This window comes from Rosa rugosa, chromosome 2, assembly GCF_958449725.1.
Source record: "Rosa rugosa chromosome 2, drRosRugo1.1, whole genome shotgun sequence".
Taxonomy (NCBI): Eukaryota; Viridiplantae; Streptophyta; class Magnoliopsida; order Rosales; family Rosaceae; genus Rosa; species Rosa rugosa.
Window position 1 is genome coordinate 22,195,248 of NC_084821.1, and position 18,712 is coordinate 22,213,959.

The 18,712-nt window shown below is 38.1% G+C and overlaps 2 protein-coding genes across 4 annotated transcripts; both read left to right on the forward strand.

The window, feature by feature from the left end:
- Positions 1-6,355: 6,355 nt before the first annotated feature.
- Positions 6,356-12,182, forward strand: LOC133734332 (uncharacterized). 3 transcript variants are annotated; one of them, XM_062161960.1, is made up of 13 exons: positions 6,357-6,589; positions 6,849-7,026; positions 7,120-7,182; positions 7,311-7,416; positions 7,580-7,684; positions 7,765-7,841; positions 7,932-8,046; positions 8,557-8,629; positions 9,586-9,777; positions 10,417-10,537; positions 11,384-11,608; positions 11,681-11,746; positions 11,800-12,182. In XM_062161960.1, exons 1-12 carry the CDS (start codon positions 6,519-6,521, stop codon positions 11,726-11,728), a joined length of 1,374 nt encoding a protein of 457 aa, XP_062017944.1. In that variant the 5' UTR covers positions 6,357-6,518; the 3' UTR covers positions 11,729-11,746; positions 11,800-12,182. The 3 variants fall into 3 exon arrangements, with proteins under 3 accessions (XP_062017946.1, XP_062017944.1, XP_062017943.1); XM_062161962.1 differs by having other exon boundaries at positions 6,356-6,589; positions 7,944-8,046; positions 11,681-12,182; XM_062161959.1 differs by having other exon boundaries at positions 6,361-6,589; positions 11,681-12,182.
- A 1,821-nt stretch (positions 12,183-14,003) lies between these two features.
- Positions 14,004-18,435, forward strand: LOC133734581 (SHUGOSHIN 2-like). Its single transcript, XM_062162202.1, has 11 exons — positions 14,004-14,815; positions 14,920-14,957; positions 15,131-15,239; positions 15,341-15,364; positions 15,465-15,533; positions 16,403-16,441; positions 16,548-16,638; positions 16,735-16,826; positions 17,163-17,253; positions 17,355-17,415; positions 17,696-18,435. Exons 1-11 carry the CDS (start codon positions 14,678-14,680, stop codon positions 18,135-18,137), a joined length of 1,194 nt encoding a protein of 397 aa, XP_062018186.1. The 5' UTR covers positions 14,004-14,677; the 3' UTR covers positions 18,138-18,435.
- The last annotated feature ends 277 nt before the right edge of the window (positions 18,436-18,712 follow it).

Here is an 18,712-nt window from a genome sequence, read left to right on the forward strand (position 1 = left end):
GTGGGTTCTTTCTTTTATTGTCCAAGAGGGACTTGATTTTCATATTATGGGTGAGTTGTGTTAATATGATTTAATTGGAGTTGATGGGTGATCATCGGCTTTAGTGTTGATGGGTGATCATCGACTCTAGTGTGAGTTGGTTGACTTCTTCATTTATTTTCGTTTTCCTTCTAATTGTTGAATTTTATGTAATCTCCTGAACTAAGTTATATGCAGGGATTACTGTCTTTTGAATTATTTGTTTTAATGTAATCTCCTTAACTAAGTTATATGCAGGGATTACCGCTTTTTGTTTTGTTTGATTTTAATGTGATCTCCTGAACTAAGTTTCCATGCAGGGATTACTATGAATTCTTTTGTTTGTTTTCATGTGATCTCCTGAACTAAGTTTCTATGCAGGTATTATTGATTTTGCTTAATTCTTATTGTGGGTACAGTTGTGGGTTGTGATCTGTAGTGATTGATAAATGAGTTGGGGTGACATGATTTTGGCAACCGCGTTATGTTGAGGGAAATAAGTATGATTTCCTGATTGTGCCGTTGAGGTAAGGGAATAGTGATTTAATAGATTGTGGGGACGTAAAATGAATTGAGAGATAGAGCATGTGGGTTTTTAGTTGGGTTGAAATTGTTGAGCATGATATTGATTAATTTGAACTTGATGTTTTTGTTGTGATAATTAAATATTGTTGCTTTAATTCATCTCACGAATTGAGATATTATAAGCATGAGTGACGTGAGTCACTTTAATTGAGTTTACTCATACGGGCTGAAAAGCTTACCGGGTTTGTGTAGAATCGCTGTAAATCTGTATGTAATTAGGATTTTATTTAATTAGGATATCCTGTAATTATGGAAAGATTGTTTCCTATTAGAGTTAGACTACTCCTTTGTACTTATATATATACCCTCATTGTGGGATGAATAGAATTATCGAATTAACCCTGAATTGAAGTATTCTTTTCTACTTGGTATCAGAGCAGGTTCAATCCTTTGAACTTGCGCTGCATCCTTTGAATCCTGAATCCTGAAGAACACCACAAACCGCTGCGTACCACCACCATTGAAATCAAACCATCCTGAATTTCAAACCACCATCACCCTACCTTTTTTCGAAAAAAAGAAAAGAAAAGAAAATTTCTTTTCCAAAACATTCATATCCATCTTGAAACCCTTGAAACTCCAAACCTGCTAAAATCATGAATTCCTCAATGATGCAATCAGAGAAACAGGCTATTGGGCATTCGGTGACTACCGAATTTTCTGTTATGGCTCAACGCAAACAGGGTCCTCCTCCAAGCTTCTCAGGACCTTCTCAACGCCGTCTTCTGGGTAAACCAAATCCATATGCAAACAAAAGGTGCATTATCTGTGGGGAATTAGGTCATAGCAAGGAGCGGTGCTCTGAAGTGATTGGTTACCCTGATTGGTGGGACTTCACCAAGAAACCGCGAAAGAATCTGGGCAAGGCCGCTGTTGCTACTACAGAGGAAGTTTACCTAGACAATGCCTCCGCTAATGTAGCGCAGTCAGGTATGAAGGGTAATGTTACATTTAATAGTACATGGATAATTGATACAGCTGCATCTGACCATATGACCAATGACCCAAGTCTTGTGCAAAACCTTAGACGTTCCCCTCAAGACTTTGTCTCTACTGCTGATGGTACTCCAACTCCGGTCACCGGAGAAGGTTCTATTGCTTTATCTGATACCTTAACCCTTGAATCTGTCTTAGTTGTTCCATCACTAGCTTATAATCTCCTGTCTGTTGGTCAAGTTATTTTAGCTCTTGCATGTATTGTGACATTCTATCCGTCTTTCTGTGTGTTTCAGGATATTCTGACTCGACGGATTCTTGGTTATGGTGTTAGAAGGGGGAAATTATACTATCTGGATCTGACAGAGACTGGAAAGAAACAGAAGCATCTTTTGGGACAAGCTAATCAGATCAACGGGGTAGAGAATGCGAAGGAAGCTGTATGGTTATGGCATCGCCGTTTAGGTCATCTATCCTTTCGTTATCTTAAGAAGCTGCAACCTCAATTGTTTTCAGTTGTTAGTGAATTGGATTTCCACTGTGACATTTGTGAACTGGCCAAGAGTCACCGTATTTCATATTCACCAAGTCTTAATAAAAGTCCTGTTCCTTTTATGAAGATTCACTCCGATGTCTGGGGTCCTGCGAAAATTCCTTCTCTTTCTGGAGCTCGGTATTTTGTAACGTTTATTGATGATTGCACTCGCATGACATGGGTGTCATTACTGAAGCATAAGAGTGATGTATTTGGAATGTTTACCGAATTTCACAAAATGGTGGCAACTCAGTATCAACAATCCATCAGAGTGTTTCAGTCTAACAATGGTGGAGAGTTTGTGAATGGCCCTATGATTGAGTTTTGCCGGTCACATGGAATTCGTCATCAAACCTCCAATTCTTATACTCCTCAACAGAATGGTTTAGCAGAACGGAAGAACAGGCAATTGATGGAAGTTGTTCGTGCTTCCTTGTTTGGCATGAATGTACCTCGGTCCTATTGGGGCGAAGCAGTGAAATCAGCAGCATATCTTATCAACCGTACTCCTTCACGGGTGATTGAGTTTCAGAATCCTCATCAGAAGCTTCATACACTTTTGACCATCCCTTCTATGCCTAATTTGGAGCCCCGGGTGTTTGGGTGCACAACTTATGTTCATATTCCCAAGCCTCAACGTAGCAAGCTTGATCCCCGTGCCCGTAAGTGTATATTTGTTGGTTATGCTGACTTCCAGAAGGGTTATCGATGTTATGATCCTCTTACTGGCACTATACATATATCTCTTGATGTCTCATTCCGTGAATCTGAGCCATATTACTCAGGGGGAGCTTCTCAGTCTTCCCTTCAGGGGGAGAGAGGTTATGAAGGGAATCCTTGTTCTATTATTGATTTTGATGTCTTTGAAGACTTGGAAGATTTGGAGGAACGATTTGAAGGTAGAAATTCCGAAACAGAAAATGCAACTGCCGAACAGAGTGTTGTAAATTCCGAAACAGAAAATTCGACTGCTGAACAGAGTGTTGTAAATTCCGAAACAGAAAATGCGACTGCCGAACGGAGTGTTGTGAATTCCGAAACAAAGAATGCGACTGCCGAACAGAGTGTTGTGAATTCCGAAACAGAGAATGCAACTGCTGAAACTGCCGAACAGAGCGTTGTGAATTCCGAGACAGAAGAGACGACTTTTCTGGATAGTTTGAAACAAAATCAAGACGTATCCGAAGCTCACACACAAGATATTCCCCCTTCTGCCCCACCAACTGAAGATCCCAGTCAGAATGATCCACCTCAGGTACCCCTAAACTTTAATGAGTCTTCTGGGTTAGAAAGTGTCGAACCTAGGAAATCACAAAGGGTTACCAAGGGAATTCCTAAGAAACAATATGAACCAGATATCAAAGCCAAAGCTAAATACCCTATAGCTAATTTTATGTCTAACCATAGGATTTCTGGGTCACATGCACTTGTTGTTGATCAATTATCTACTGTATCTATTCCTAGTAACGTGCAGGATGCATTGATGAATCCAAAATGGACAAAGGCGATGAATGAAGAATTGGAAGCTCTTCAGAAAAATGCAACATGGGAGCTAGTACCTATGCCGGTTGGAAAGAAGACTGTAGGATGTCGTTGGGTATTTACTGTGAAGCTTAATGCAGATGGAACTATTAATAGATACAAAGCGAGGTTGGTTGCCAAAGGATATACACAACGCTATGGGATTGATTATGAGGAGACTTTTGCACCTGTGGCAAAGATTAATACTGTCCGGATTCTAATCTCACTTGCAGCAAACAAAGATTGGCCCTTGCACCAGTTTGATGTGAAGAATGCGTTTCTTAATGGGAATTTGGAGGAAGAAGTGTACATGGATATGCCCCCAGGTGTTAAGAATTACCCAAGTGATGTTGGCAAGGTGTGTAAATTGAAGAAGTCTTTGTATGGCCTGAAGCAGTCTCCAAGAGCTTGGTTTGGAAGATTTTCAAAGTCCATGAAAGCCTTTGGGTACAGACAGAGCAATTCTGACCATACCTTGTTTATCAAACGCAAGAATGGTAAGATTACAGCTCTTATTGTGTATGTTGATGACATGATTGTTACAGGGGATGATCCGAAAGAGATGAATGAATTGCAAAAGTATCTGTCAAAGGAGTTTGAAATGAAGGATCTGGGACAACTGAAGTATTTTCTGGGTATTGAAGTTGCAAGGTCTAAGAAGGGGATTTTGCTTTCACAAAGGAAGTATGTCCTTGATTTACTTGCTGAAACAGGGATGCTGGACTGCAGACCAATGGAGAGACCCATTGAGATGAATCACAGACTTGCTATTTATCCTGATCAAGTTCCAACTGACAAAGGGAGGTATCAACGTCTTGTAGGAAGGTTGATTTATCTTTCACATACTAGACCTGATATTGCTTATGCTGTGAGTGTTGTTAGTCAATTTATGCATTGTCCTAGTGAAGAGCATATGGATGCAGTCTTTCGTATTTTGAAGTACTTGAAGATGGCGCCAGGTAAAGGGTTACTGTTTCAGAAAAAAGATGAATTGGAAGTTATTGGGTACACAGATGCAGATTGGGCTGGTGATAAAACTGACAGACGTTCTACATCTGGGTACTTCACTTTTGTTGGAGGGAACCTTGTCACCTGGCGTAGCAAAAAGCAGAAAGTTGTTGCCAGATCAAGTGCAGAAGCTGAGTTCCGAGGTATGGCACACGGAGTCTGTGAAATGTTGTGGATTCGTAATGTCTTGAAAGACCTGGGTTACAAGCTTAAAAAGCCTATGGATTTGCATTGTGATAATACAGCTGCCATTGAGATTGCACATAATCCAGTTCAGCATGATAGAACAAAGCATGTGGAGGTTGACCGTCATTTTATTAAAGAAAATCTTGACAGAAAGGTTATTCGCTTTCCATTTGTAAACTCAGAGGAGCAATTAGCTGATGTTCTTACTAAAGGAGTGTCCAGGAAGGTATTTGACAGCTCAGTTGACAAGTTGGGCATGATAGACATCTATGCACCAACTTGAGGGGGAGTGTAGAATCGCTGTAAATCTGTATGTAATTAGGATTTTATTTAATTAGGATATCCTGTAATTATGGAAAGATTGTTTCCTATTAGAGTTAGACTACTCCTTTGTACTTATATATATACCCTCATTGTGGGATGAATAGAATTATCGAATTAACCCTGAATTGAAGTATTCTTTTCTACTGTTTGTTATTTACATTCCCGGTGCACTATTCTATGGTGTAGGGGTTATTGTGTAGGTTAGAATATCGGGTGATCGTTATCGAAGCTGAGGTGGACTTTCCGTCACGTGGTGTAGAAGGGTGCTTTTACTTGTAGTCTTCCGCTGTGTATGAGTTGGTGAGAGTGGTTACACGTTGAATTGATATTCAGTTTAATTTGTAAACTATTGTAATGTAATATGTGACTCTAAAGAACGAGTCGGTATTGACATTGTGAGTTTAGTTTGTTTGTTGCTTAGTTTAAATGAAAAAATTTCTATGTGTGTTTTCTTGTGTTTGTTCTCGCGTTTCGGATTTGAATTTACTTATTCAAAATTCGGGGCGTGACATGGAGGTTTGGTTCGGATGGTGGTGGATATCTCGTGGTGGTTTCACCATGGGGTGTGCTACAATGGTGCTATGGTTGTGGTATCATTTCCATGGAATTTTTGTATTTTTTTATGGTCAAGGTAATAGGAAAGCGCTCCTGCACATGGTTCGGCGGTTTTGGATCACGGTGTTGAAGGGAGTAATTTTCTTCTTGAAATTGGCTACGAAGAGGTATGGTGATTCCTGGCCTAATGAGCCATTGTTTTAACGTGTACTCTCGAGGGCTACATGTGTTATTATCGATGGCTTCTTCTTGGTGATTCATCCTTGCATGCGGTCTACCTATTTGGAGACACGGTGTTAAAGAGGGTAACATAGTTGTTTTCAATGTTGGCGACGAGAATTTACCGTGACTCTCGGGATTGGTCTTGTTCTGTAGCTAGCTCAGAAAACGGCGCGTTTAAGGTGGTTAGGGGTTGGGCCCGCTTGGTTCATGAAAGTCATCATTGATGACAGAACCATAAATGAGGTTGTTTTTAGAGAGTAAAGTAAGGAATTTATGTCCCCCACCGGTCATTCTCATATTATGTAAAATCTTGCTAGTATTGAATAAAATGTATTTTTATTCTTAAAAAAAAAAAAAAAAAAAGGTATAAAGCGATAAATTTTGTATAAAACCATAGATATCTCGAAATTACATTTTTATCAAGTAAATGCTATTTTCGTTTAAGATATTTATTTGCTGGATATAAATAACAAAGCCCCGTAATATTTTCGGGTTTTGGGCCTCTAATAGTACAGAGAGAAGAGCAAAAGGCAATAGCCGCGCCCTTTTAAAGCAGCCACAAACTTTGGCGCTTCTCACCTTCTGAAATTTCACAACCCCCAGAGAACACGAAACGTTTCGTCAACAGATGATGGACTTCGATAGCCTTCTCGATTTCGAGAGCGACGAGCCAGTCCTCAACCCCCCTCCTAAGAAAAGGTGGCTCTTCTCTTCTCTTCTCTTCTTTCGTTTTAACCATAATTCTAGTCTTGACTATTCGGATTCACCACTGTTACTTCAATTTGGTATTTTAGGTTTTCTTGCTTTCTCACCTTACTTTCTTGATCCATTTCATTTTTTTTGGGTAGGAAATTGCCCTCTTTTTACGTTAATGTGAAATTGACATTATAGGATTGCCAATATGGTTAGATGATGATATGTAGTGATTGAGTAATGTCTCGTGTTCGTGTTGTATTAGGAAGAAAGTTATTGGGCTGGATGATCTTTTGACTGATTTCTACAAGGAAGAAGGTAAACTTGTTGAAAAGGCGGCTAGGAAAGCAAAGGCCAAGGCACGGCGGAACAATGATTCAGATGAAGAGGATGAACACAGAGAGGCTTCCCTCTCTCAACTTGTTGATACGTGCGAAAACCAGGCAGATAAGCTCACCTGATCTAATTTTTTCCAATGTTATTCGTATATCGCATTTCTTCTTTGTAAATGACAATATATGAACTCTTTAATGCAGATAATAGAAATAGGTGGCAAGGAGGATAGCTTTTTGTGGGGGATATGCGTTTTCGGAGACCAGGTTTATAATGAATAGATACAGTCAATATTGCATTACTTGATGCTTTCTTATTGTTCTAGACTTTGTGTCGGGAATTGATCTCTGAATAATGGTAGTTTCTTTGTTCTGTTGTGAATTTGTAATCGTAGAGAACCCCACCTCCTCTTGCTTTTCCTGAGCTTAAAAGTTGCACAGTCTTGCAGTCTTTCATGAACAACAAGCTCAATTCTGAGTTTGAAATCTGTACGGACAACGGTGAGCTATACTGCCTGCATTCTATTAGGTATCTCTGGTCATTCATTTTGAACAGGCTCTTTGGCATCAACATAAGTGATCCTGTTGTGTATACTATTGTCTGTTAGAGTTGTCTGTCCTTCTATAATGCGTATACGTGAATACTTCAAAGTGCTTTTTTCAGGAGACACTTTGCTAGAAGGGTTATTAGTAAATGGCTGGCTTTCAAAAGTGGTTCTTGCCAGGGGTCATGTGGAAAAGTCTGTAGCCATGTGGACCTTTAATTTGAGTGAGTGAGTTTGTCAATTATAACTTTCCTTTTGATACACATGAAATTTGTTTTGATGCATTTACCCTTTTGTTTGTCAGTGGCATATTCATCAAATGAAGAGTTGAGGACATCTGCATGTGACTTCTGGTGTGCTATCCTCTCATCCAAAAATGAGGTGAACTTGATCTTTGTTTTGTTGCTTCGACAAAATGTCGAGTTTATGACATTTTACAAAGAGTTCATTCTGGTGATTTATTCTAACCAGGTTGATCTACAGCAAGTTAAAATCGATTGGTTCCCTAGCTATTCTGAGTTAAAATTGGCTCTTGAAAACTATGGTTTTCTGTTCAACTCTTCGACTATGGAATATGTTCATTCCAGTAAGTTTTCTTACCTTCATTCAGTTTTTATGACAGGATTTTTGTTTCATAGATAGGACTACACATCGTTTCTTCTGTGGTAGAATCTGTGTTGATACTTGAGGTACAGTAAAATCAAGAGGTATTATCTGCTTTCAAAATGGATGTAAGAATTGTGTTGGCTGCAATGATGTTGATGTTAGAGCCATATGTTTACTTGCTATATTTCCCTACCCTTGTCCAACCTGGGCATAGAAATATATCTAGTACATATCTGCTGCATATTCAGTTGACCTACCCACCAATAAACTGACAGATGCTACACTCCAGTCACATGTCTTCTTTTTATTAATGAGATGAATACATTTGTAATGTTATTGCATTATTGTATTATTAGTTAAATATTTTCCAATTCTTTCCTTTTATTATGGATATATCACCTGATGCAATATTCCAAATGGGTACAATATCCCAATTTTTCTTGCCTTTCAGTTCTTGGTTTACTCATAGTACTTAAAAATTTCCGTCCAGGTTCTGGTCATCAAGGTCCAGCTCAAAATATTAGAGTGTGGATCAAATATGCAACTACTTCTTGTCAAGTGAGGTAAGCAACAACCAAAAAGTAGTTTGAAAACCGATAAGCAATTCATTTTCATGTTACAGTCATGGCTCGAACAGTTGATTTAGAGGTTGGTAGTGGTTATTGTTCTTAACATATACTATTGTTGAAGGCTGATTTGAGGCATTTAGTCTAAATTAACGTGTTAGCTTAAATAGGTCTAACTATAGAGCTGATTACCAGAGCAATGTGTCCTGTAATTCAATATAAAGTCGTCTACTCCTTTCATTTAAATAGGCAATATAATGGATCTTCTTTTCCTAAAATTTTTCTTTTTGAGTTTGTAAGTAATATGTTGTTAAGCGTAAGCCTAGCCCACCACCACCCAGCCTACTGCGACCACATCACCACACAAAAGGAAAACTAGAAAAGATGGAGGGCAACTTCTATGTCTTTATGTTTATGATAGTACTAGATTAAGGACCGAATTAATTTCAAATGGTCCAACCTGTCCAAGTATATCTAAAATTTTCTCATTTTTTTTAACAGTATTTTGGTTTAAATATGATGGTTATCATTAGTATATTTTCAGCCATAAAGATGCTTTTGATTTTATCTGCAACAAGTGGGTGTTTCTTGATATCTGCTGTCCAGCTTGCGGGGATTGTCGTTGATATAGGCTGATTATTCGTCATTTGGTCTAATGGTTGATTATAGGCATGTACACTAGATGCTTAAATTTTGCTCTAATCTGTAGAGCTGATTACCAGATTGTAGAGCTCTAATCATTATCCATTTCAGTGAACTAAGGTCAGATAGTGATCTACATGCAGATCACTATTCATCACCAGATTGGATAGTGATTTGCATGTATTTTATTAATGAAGTCTTAATAGAGTGAACTAAGGTTCTTAGTTTAAGTTAATGATGAAACTGCTTATGAGTAGTATGTTTGGTTGTCGTTGTTTTATAAGGTTGTTATGTTGCTTATTTATCAACAGGAGCAAAACAGCTATATATTTGACCTCGGAAGCAGAAGAGTTATTAGAAGTTATAATTTATCTGTTTTTAGACCGCCAGCTTCAAGGTCTGTTTGTGCTTTTGCACGAATGCTTGCAGTCAGCTATCAGTTACTTCACAGACAATGAATGGGAATCTAGCTGTGAGAAGATAGCAAAATCTCTTGCTCGCAGGTAATTGATTCTAGTGATTGATTTCTTTTGATTCACTATATGTAGTGTGATTTAATTTTGGCCACGTGTAATGGTGCTAACTCGTTCTTCTGAGTTGAGCAAGAGTTCTTAATCAATTAATGGCTTTCTGCACCTTTTGTTAATGATCCACTATTATATCTTACACCTGCCCTGAATAGTGTTTATTGTCAAGTTTTCTCAGGGTATGTACAAAATTGGTTATGGGCATCAGTGACTGTAAATTGGTGTCAATCAGTTTAACACTCTAACGGGAATTTTGTAGAAACCATGGAGTGATCTAGTGAAGGGATTAGTGTGCATACATATGATAAAATTTTGTCTTCATATATCATGGTTGTTGGTTACTGAGCATTTTTGGACTATATTAGGACGCCAAACTGGAAATATTTTTCATGTTTTGGGTTGCTATTTTAGTACTTTGCTGAGATTACTATGCTATTTAAATCTGCATGTTCTTTGTGATGGTTAACAATACAGTAAAATAAAAAACAAAAACACGAAGAAGGAAATAGAAAGAGATTTAACATATGAGTTTTCCTGCCTCAATATTATCTCCCTTTTGCTGTTTACTTTTCTTCAGTTCCCCACCTATAGGGTTGCTGATTGTGTGATATGCAGAATCCCTAAGGATGTGAACTGCTTAAGAATTGTGGAATGCATTTCGGGAGCCAATTCTCGCAGCAAGCTGTTTAGAAGTGCGGTTGCCTATCAAATCCTTCATAGTTGTTTTGATTATAAGGTAGTGAACCTGACTACAATATTGTTGAATAATATTAGGCAATATGCTTTTACTCCAAAGTTTACCAACTAATTGGTCCAACAAATCAAGTTGACCTGCTAATAAAGAATAAAAGACACTTCTCAATGTTATAAGACTTATAGGTTAATGAAATAATAAACTTTCCTGTTTCTGGTTTATTACTTTCATGCACATATTTTTGTAATCTATTAGCAATGTCTTGAATTGTGGTATAGTCATATCCTACCCTCAACCTTTTAAACTCATTCAGATCGGAAGGTACTTTTCTTAATTTTTTGTTCTTTTTATGAAAAAAGAGGTACTTTTTATTAAAAAAAAAAGAAGGTATTTAAAGATATCTGGAAACAGATCAATTTTATTGTTTTATCATAAAACCTCAGATATTAGGAAAATTTATGGTGTGTCATAGGTTGGCATATCTTGTAGACATTTTGGTTGATTTAAGAAATGTAATGTACTACGATCCATAGACGGAAGAGTATTTAGAGCCTATGTATTAAAGCATATAATCCATTCAGCATAGTTTAAGCTTTTGGGTTATTGAATAGCTATAGAAGAGGTTTGTGGTTCACATCTTCAGTAAATTGCTTTCAGATCAATATGAGAGATGAGAGAAGAAAGCAATAAATTCATGTTGGCATGAACTATGAATAACAACTAGTGATGTATATGTATTAAAGTTCATTGTGTGCATGTGTGTTGCTTATTAAATATCACTCTTTTAACTCCAAAAGACGTTATTGCTAGCTTAAAATTACTGCAAATATGGTATATTGCATCTTAAGTGCATAACACACTGTTCCCTGATTTACTCTATCTCCTCAGGCCCAGGATGAAGTAGAGGTCCTAAATTTGCTAATCTCAATCAATGTGAAAGACAAAAACTGTGATTTCTTCAAGGTGTATGTATACTTGGTGTTGACCGAGAATTGGCTCTTGTCTAATCAACTGAGTGAAGACAAGCAAGTATTGAATGAAATGTGGCGCTTGTACTTACGAAACTGTTCTTGCCTGATCGCCAGTACAGATTTGAGATCCTTTGCCTCTAAGGTTTGAACTCACACTTAATTTGTTTTCTCCTTAGACTTGGTGAGTGTATTAAAAGTATTTTTTTTCTTGCAGGTCCGTAATAAGGCTGCATATCTCCTGCAAGGCACCATCACCCAATGAAATATCGGAAAGTTGAAAGTATTTTAGTGATGTCTGATGGGAATCATTATGTTCCATGAATTTGTTCTCAGCAAAGGGCGGTGATAGGAAGAAGCAGGTAGAACATCCCCTTGATTTGTTGAAGTGGATAGATTGCTGATGACTGGGAGCTGTATTCAAGACTAGCCGTTTTTTTGAGGATGTATTTTGAACCATAATGGGGCTTGCCTCTAGTAGTAGTTCCAAGGGAATGTTCTTTTTGTTATGTATTGGTCAATTTTGTAAATGTACGATACTTGTTTGGAGACAAATGCAGAGTAAGAAAGGCCTATTCCCTACTAAACATGAAATCGCCTTCAAACCCCTAAAGTATGGGATTTAAGTTTGCTAATCAAAAGGATATGAATCTAATTCAATTGCCTTTCTGGCGTTACCAAGATTGATTTTATGTTTCAGAGTGTATTACAAGTCAGAATCAAGACTATAGATTGATATTAACCAATGTCTTTCTCGTTCTCCCCTCCACTTTCAGAAGGGTTTATGGTTCAGTTTAAGAAACCTCTAAACTGAGTTAGTATAGGTCTCAGTTAATGTTTAATTACTCATAAGTTTTAACCATATTAAAAATGATGAGAAGTCCTGAGATCATTGATCTTGTTATATCAATTGCTGGGTTTTTCTATTAGTTTGTATTACCAGTGCGGCATTTATCTAAATTGTTACATCACTTGATTACGGTGCATCTTGTTGTGCTTCTACATCATAAATTTTATATTTGTTAATAAACTTGTCAATCTTTGTTCAAAAGCATAAAAATAAAAAAAAATGAAATCTTTACATTCAAATTGGAAAAAAAAGTTTTTAGCATAGACATCAATATAACAACTTTTGATAAATATTTGTACTGGTGACACAAATTTCTTATTTTTCTTCCATCATTTATCCTCAAGTAGTGTCTCTAGCCATACATCCAATCTTTATCCTAAATATTAGGCCTGGGCATTTTAGCCCGAAAACCCGGACCCAATCGATCCGGACCTTCAGGTCCGGGCCGGGCTTTGAGGAAAAAAAAGCACAAAAAAAAAAAAGCCCTGACCATTTGCATTTAAACGGGCCGGTCCCGGGCCTTGTTATTCAAATAGCTAAAAGCCTGAAGAAAAGCCCGAAGTCATATAACATTATAACCCTACATCTGTAGGTATACTGCCTTGATTAAGAGACTTCAAAATCACAGCCTTTTTCTGGAAATTGACCCCGATCCTTTCCTAAACCGCCAAACGCAACCCCGACCCTTTCCTAAAGATTGAATCTGCAGCCTTCTTCAGTTGAATCAGTTCTTCACTTCTTCGATTCCCTTCGCAACAAGAACCCTTCACGGCTTCACTTATCCAGTTTCCCTTAGCAGCACGAAGCCTCGAACCCAGCCCGGGAGCTTTCCCGATTTTGAATTCGAAAACCTCAATTTCCAAAAACCCAGCAATCCCTAGCCCTCAATCCTTTATGCCCTTCTTCGATCTGCTCGAACCCACTCGAATTCCTAGCTTTCCCGATTTTGAATTCGAAAACCCCAATTTCCAGAAACCCAGCAATCCCTAGCCCTCAATTCCTTCTGGCCTTCTTCGATTACTAACTCGAAACCCCAAGCCTTCTTCGAAAACTAACCCGAAGCCTCTCGGTCTTTGGCAATGGAACCCGAAGCAGCTGCAGTTTGTGGGGACGAGTTGGTGGTAGCTTCCAGCCAGTCTAAAGGCGGTGATTGATATTTATTTTTGGTTGTTTCTATGTTTTTCTTGTTTCTGAGCTTTTGTTTTCAGCTTCTGCTCTCACTTTCATGTGGGCATCTATTTGACTATTTGTTATTGTTGTATTTGCTCTTTTGTTTAATAAGTCCGCATAATGATGTGAGATGGTTGACTAATAATGTGATCTGCATAATGTGAAATGGTTGTAGGATGAACATGGCTTGCTGGACACCATTTGATGGCGGCAGCTGGAGGCTTGGAAGCAAATTAATTTGGTTTCAAACTTTATTTTTTACTTGGTCAGAAATAATTTATTTGCCTATTTGGTTTGGAACTTCATCTGGTCTATAATTCAATTAGTACTTCAGTTCTTTAGTTGGTTTTATTTAAACTTTGAAGTTTGAACTTTTGAAGTTGGAAACTTCACTTCTTCAGTTCTTCATTCATACGGTTTGAATTTAAACTTTGAAACTTCATTTGTTTGTACTTTGAACTTTGAACTTTGAACTTTGAACTTTGAACTTTGAACAAGCTATGAAGTTTGGATGTTATTCTCTTCATTTTGTACCTTAGTTTGTGACACTGATTTGTATGATGTTATTCTCTTCTTTTAAACCCAGAAAATCAGAAACCTGACGAAATTGTGGAGAAAATGAAGAATGTCAAAATTAGACTTTTGGGCCCGAAAACCCGGAAGGACCGGCCCATTCAATTACGGTCCGGGCCTTCACGATCCCTATAACTGAAAAACTTTATTTGAGCCCGGCCCGAATAAAACGGGCTTGGTCCCGGGCCTAGCAAAATAACATGCAGTCCCGGCCCGTGGCCAGGCCTGCTAAATATAGTGTCTCTAGAACCTCCTAAATAATCCAATTGAACTTGGACCTAGGTTGACCAAAAAAAAAAAAAAAAATAAGGCTCGGGACGTTGAGATATTCAAAATCAGGTATGGATAGCTATCCCCACTTTAGCTTCGGAAAGCCGTTGGGAACCGAACCTCACTCCAAGCCTACATTACCACTTTGGTCTTGCTCCCTCTTCATTTCTTTTTGGGTTTCCCAGCCACAATTCAAAATTAAAATTAGGGTTTTTGTTCTCCGAATTCACTCTCTCCTTCCCTTAATTTTCCCAATTCCGAATTGGGTCTCTCTCACACTCCCGAGTGCTTCTTCTTCTTCTACCCAATTGAGATCCCTCAATTTCAATTTAGGGTTTGAGAGGCGCCAGAATGGGCACAAGATCGTCTTTCAGTACCGTAATGCGGCCGAAGCTCGCTGACGTCACCAACTTGCCGGCTCCTCCGAGAATTGAAAAGCCGCCCGAAATTTCCATGGGTGATAAGGACCGTGTTGAACAGCTCATGAGGGTAAACTCTCTTCTCACTTTTGGGTCCTCTTCAGTTGTTTGAGGTTTCGTTCCATTTTCTCAGTTGGGTTTTTCTTTTTTTGTGCTGTGAATTTGTGTGACCAGGAAAGAATGGCTTTGATCAAACTCGTCAGCGAAAGGAAGTATCCTTTTTTATGCTGTTTTGTATTGCATTTTGTGGGTGGTATGTTCTGTTTGGTGAATGAGATTGCTCCAATGAGAAAATATGAATTGGCAGAGTGATGGGTTGAGATGTATAAGAACACCAATCAAATGGAGATACTGGGTTTTCCTTGATTCCTGTTTTTTTTAATAGTAAAATCATTGAATTGAGTGGAGCTGAGTTGCAGAAACTGCGAGTTAGTGTTCAGAAATTGCAGCTACAAAATTGGAATCTTGCTCGATCAAACAGCGTAATGTTAGCGGTATGGTTGTTGTGTGCATTGATTAGTGTCTTAAATCTTTTGTACGGGTAATGGTTTATCTGGTTGCCCCTGGTATTTACTCTCTTTTGTTGATTTTGCAGGAGCTTAATTCAGGAAGAGACAAGGTGGGTTTGTCTATGACCGAAATACAGCACAGTCTCGGTTTGTGAAGTTCTGCCTTTTCATCATATCTGCCTTTTATTTATGTGCTTTCGGTTATACCAGGTAAAAACACTACAGCATGAACTTCTATGCAAGGAGGCTTTACTTAAGGCAAAGAATTTTGAAATGCAGGTCAGCTCTTATTTTGGATTGCACAATTAGACTAAACTAACTGTCAACCTTGGACTTAAATGAACATAAGTAATTATATTTTACTTGTGTGCACCATGCTTTGTTGCATAAGAAACACTACTCCAGAAGAATATTTTATAAATCGAAACTCGTATCTAGGTTCTGGATCTGTTACTGGAGGAGCACTCTCACTGTTTACTCTATTGTTCTCTGTTAACCCAATGCTTCACTTTGTACAGTTCCTTATGCTCTTTTAATTGATTCGTTGTATGCTGCCACTCATAACTAGCTGCAATTATCACTGATAAGAAAGTAATTCAGTTCAAATTCCAAAACCTTTTGAGAAACCTTTGATTTGGAACTGGTAGAGTTAATCTCTGTTTCCTTTGATTGCACTAAGTAGTCCTCCCAAGAGCAGAATTGGAAACTGTCCCATGCTGGCCATGCATAATTTAGAGTTTGTGCATCTGTTCTAGAAGTATATGGTTGCATCAGCTTTATTGTTCAACTTCATGCAAAGTGTGTTTGTCTTCTGGCACGGTGTTGTACTTCTCTTCTTAAAATACAATAAAACTGAAAAATAATCAGAAACATTCTGCAGTTTATGGAAAACAATGCAAATTCAGGAGAGTGAATGCCAATATTCTAACTTTCTGCACCTTTTGATAAAAAATTAAGAAGTATACTTCTGCATCCACGGTTATGATGTCAATAATACTCCTGCAAACATCCCTCACTCCTAGAAATGTAGAGCAACATGGATGACGAAAAAAAAAAAGAGTGTTAATTATATAGTCGGGTATCTGATTTAAATGTTGCCATTCAGCAAACTTCTGTTTGATTCTTAGTAATACTCTCTCGTCTTTCAGGGAAAATCAGAGATGAAATGTCAAAATGCTGGCTCTAAGGTACTTAAGTTAAACATTCAATTGCACATTTGTATGTTTTTAAAAGCAACCTTAAGAGTTCCTTGCCCTTTTGTTACTGAATGCCATTTATTTTTTTATACTATAGTTCAAGGAAGCAGAGGAGGCAACTTTGCATGAAGCGGATAATGATGACAAACCACGTATTGGCAACAAGAGGCGTGCAACAAGAAGTCAATGTAGACTTTGATGATCTGATTTTGTTATCTGTGTTGTTTGCCTTTTCCCTACCTTTTGCATCCTCCATGTTAACATATGCACACAATTTCTTGCAGCTCTGGGTGCTTCTACTAAATGCCAAAAGGTAGAGCAATCCCTCACTTTACAGGGAAAAGAAGAGATGAAATGTCAAAGTACTGGCCATCAGGTATTTAAGATACTTGGTAACAAATCTGGGGGTTGTTAAAGCCTTCATAGTTTTTTTTTTTTTTTTTTAACTTTGTCAAGGGGAACCCAAAGGCTTCTTAGGCCCAAGATAAACCCCTTCGGGGCATGTGAAATGCTCCAACTGTGCATTGCAGCACAGTGTCTGGCCACTTTGACAGCTTCGAGGTTCGAACCTAGGTTGGGGAGCACACCCAACTAGGCAAGAACCACTAGGCCACTTGCAGTGGTTTTAAAGCCTTCATAGTTACTTACATTTAAATTACTTACAACCTTATATTTCTATTACTCACAACCTCCTTTTTTTTTTTTTTTCCAGCTCAAGGAAGGAGAGGAGCCAGCTTTGCAGGAAGCTACTAAGGATGACAAACCATGTGTTGGCAACAAAATGCGTGCTACAAGAAGTCAATGTAAACATTGATGATATAATCTACTCGTCTGAATATCTATAGCTTTTCTCACTTTCTTTTGCACCCTCCATGTTAACATATGTACTTGCTATATCCTGCAGCTTTGGGCGCTTCTACTACATGCCAAAACATTGAACAGAAAGACAAGGTTGAGAATAGAAGGTTAGTTGGTGACTTGTGTTATGTGCAGCTCTCCGGATAGCATATATTGTTGAATGTAGATTCAGTTATGTGCACTCATTCATATGCTGTCTGCCTATACATTACATCCCAAAAGAAATATTTGTGGGATGCACCTTTTGGTAGATAATCTTTGATGCTCTACTCTTCAAATATTAACTATTTCATCACACCTCTAGAACATAATGTTTCTACACAAAAACCGTACATTCTATCTCAAGTTATTATATACTCTCCCCAATGCATATTGTTTATTGTTCAGGCGGAGTTTGAGGAGGCAGTCTTCTAGATTTAAATCCCATGAGGAAGAACAGACAGAAAACTTGTTTGAGATAGAAGCCAAATTTCCGGAAAATCCAATGCTTGAGGATGATCCCATTCCCTCCATTTCATCTACCAAGCAAGAAGAGAAAGAAGATAGCTGCGCTGCAAAGAGTGAAGGAGTATCACAAAGATCTTCAATTGGAAGACCATTGTGCAAGGCAGTTAAGAAGGATACCAAATTTCCCGAAAATTCAATCCCTAATGGCGATCCCACTCCCTTAATTTTATCTACCAAGAAAGAGAGAGAAGAAAGCGGTGCCCCAAAGAGTGAAGGAGTATCACAGAGATCTTCAATTGCAAGACCATTGCGGAAAGCAGTTGAGAAGGTTCAGTCCTACAAAGAACCTCCACTCCATGTCAAAATGCGGAGAACAGAGTGACCAGGTCAGAGTCTAAATGCTGATTATTTATACCCTTCAGCTGAAAAGAGGTTGTACAAGTACAACTAGAACTCTTCTAATCGTTGCTTGTGGTCATGAAAGCATAATCGTTGCTTGTGGTCATGAAGGCATAATTAGATTAAATGAGAAAGCTGTGATTACATTATATCTCGTATGGGAAACTCTGTAATGAACTAGACTGTATTAAAATCTAGGGTGTTCGTTTAAGTTTCACTCCTTGTAAGTTGCAACTACTATATGTCAACTGTCAGAGAAAAATGTTAGAAAATTTTCGTAAGGAATGGAAACCACTTTCAACTTTCACGAATTAAGAGAACAAGTTGGATATATTGCAGCATATGAATTCTGGATTGTGCAATATTCAGGTATATTGGAACTCATGTACTTACCTCTATTGCTCAATGTATGTAATTTTATTCTCAAAGTATTTATTTTGGAACTCACCTATTTCGTCTAAAAGAAAACGTCCCTAGATATAGAACAAGCTTTTTATTCTCCATGTGGTTGTTGGTCACAATACTTTTCTTTGGGACGATTTCTGCACGATTTGACCT

Bases quoted from the DNA above. Each gene is read 5' to 3' on its own strand.
- LOC133734581 (XM_062162202.1), top strand. From the start codon at position 14,678: ATGGGCACAAGATCGTCTTTCAGTACCGTAATGCGGCCGAAGCTCGCT. The intron at 15,365-15,464 runs GTGGGTTTGTCT...CGGTTATACCAG, and splicing joins TTAATTCAGGAAGAGACAAG to GTAAAAACACTACAGCATGA. The intron at 16,827-17,162 runs GTATTTAAGATA...TTTTTTTTCCAG, and splicing joins GTCAAAGTACTGGCCATCAG to CTCAAGGAAGGAGAGGAGCC.
- LOC133734332 (XM_062161960.1), top strand. From the start codon at position 6,519: ATGATGGACTTCGATAGCCTTCTCGATTTCGAGAGCGACGAGCCAGTC. The intron at 7,027-7,119 runs GCAGATAAGCTC...TCTTTAATGCAG, and splicing joins TTGATACGTGCGAAAACCAG to ATAATAGAAATAGGTGGCAA. The intron at 7,842-7,931 runs GTGAACTTGATC...TATTCTAACCAG, and splicing joins TCCTCTCATCCAAAAATGAG to GTTGATCTACAGCAAGTTAA.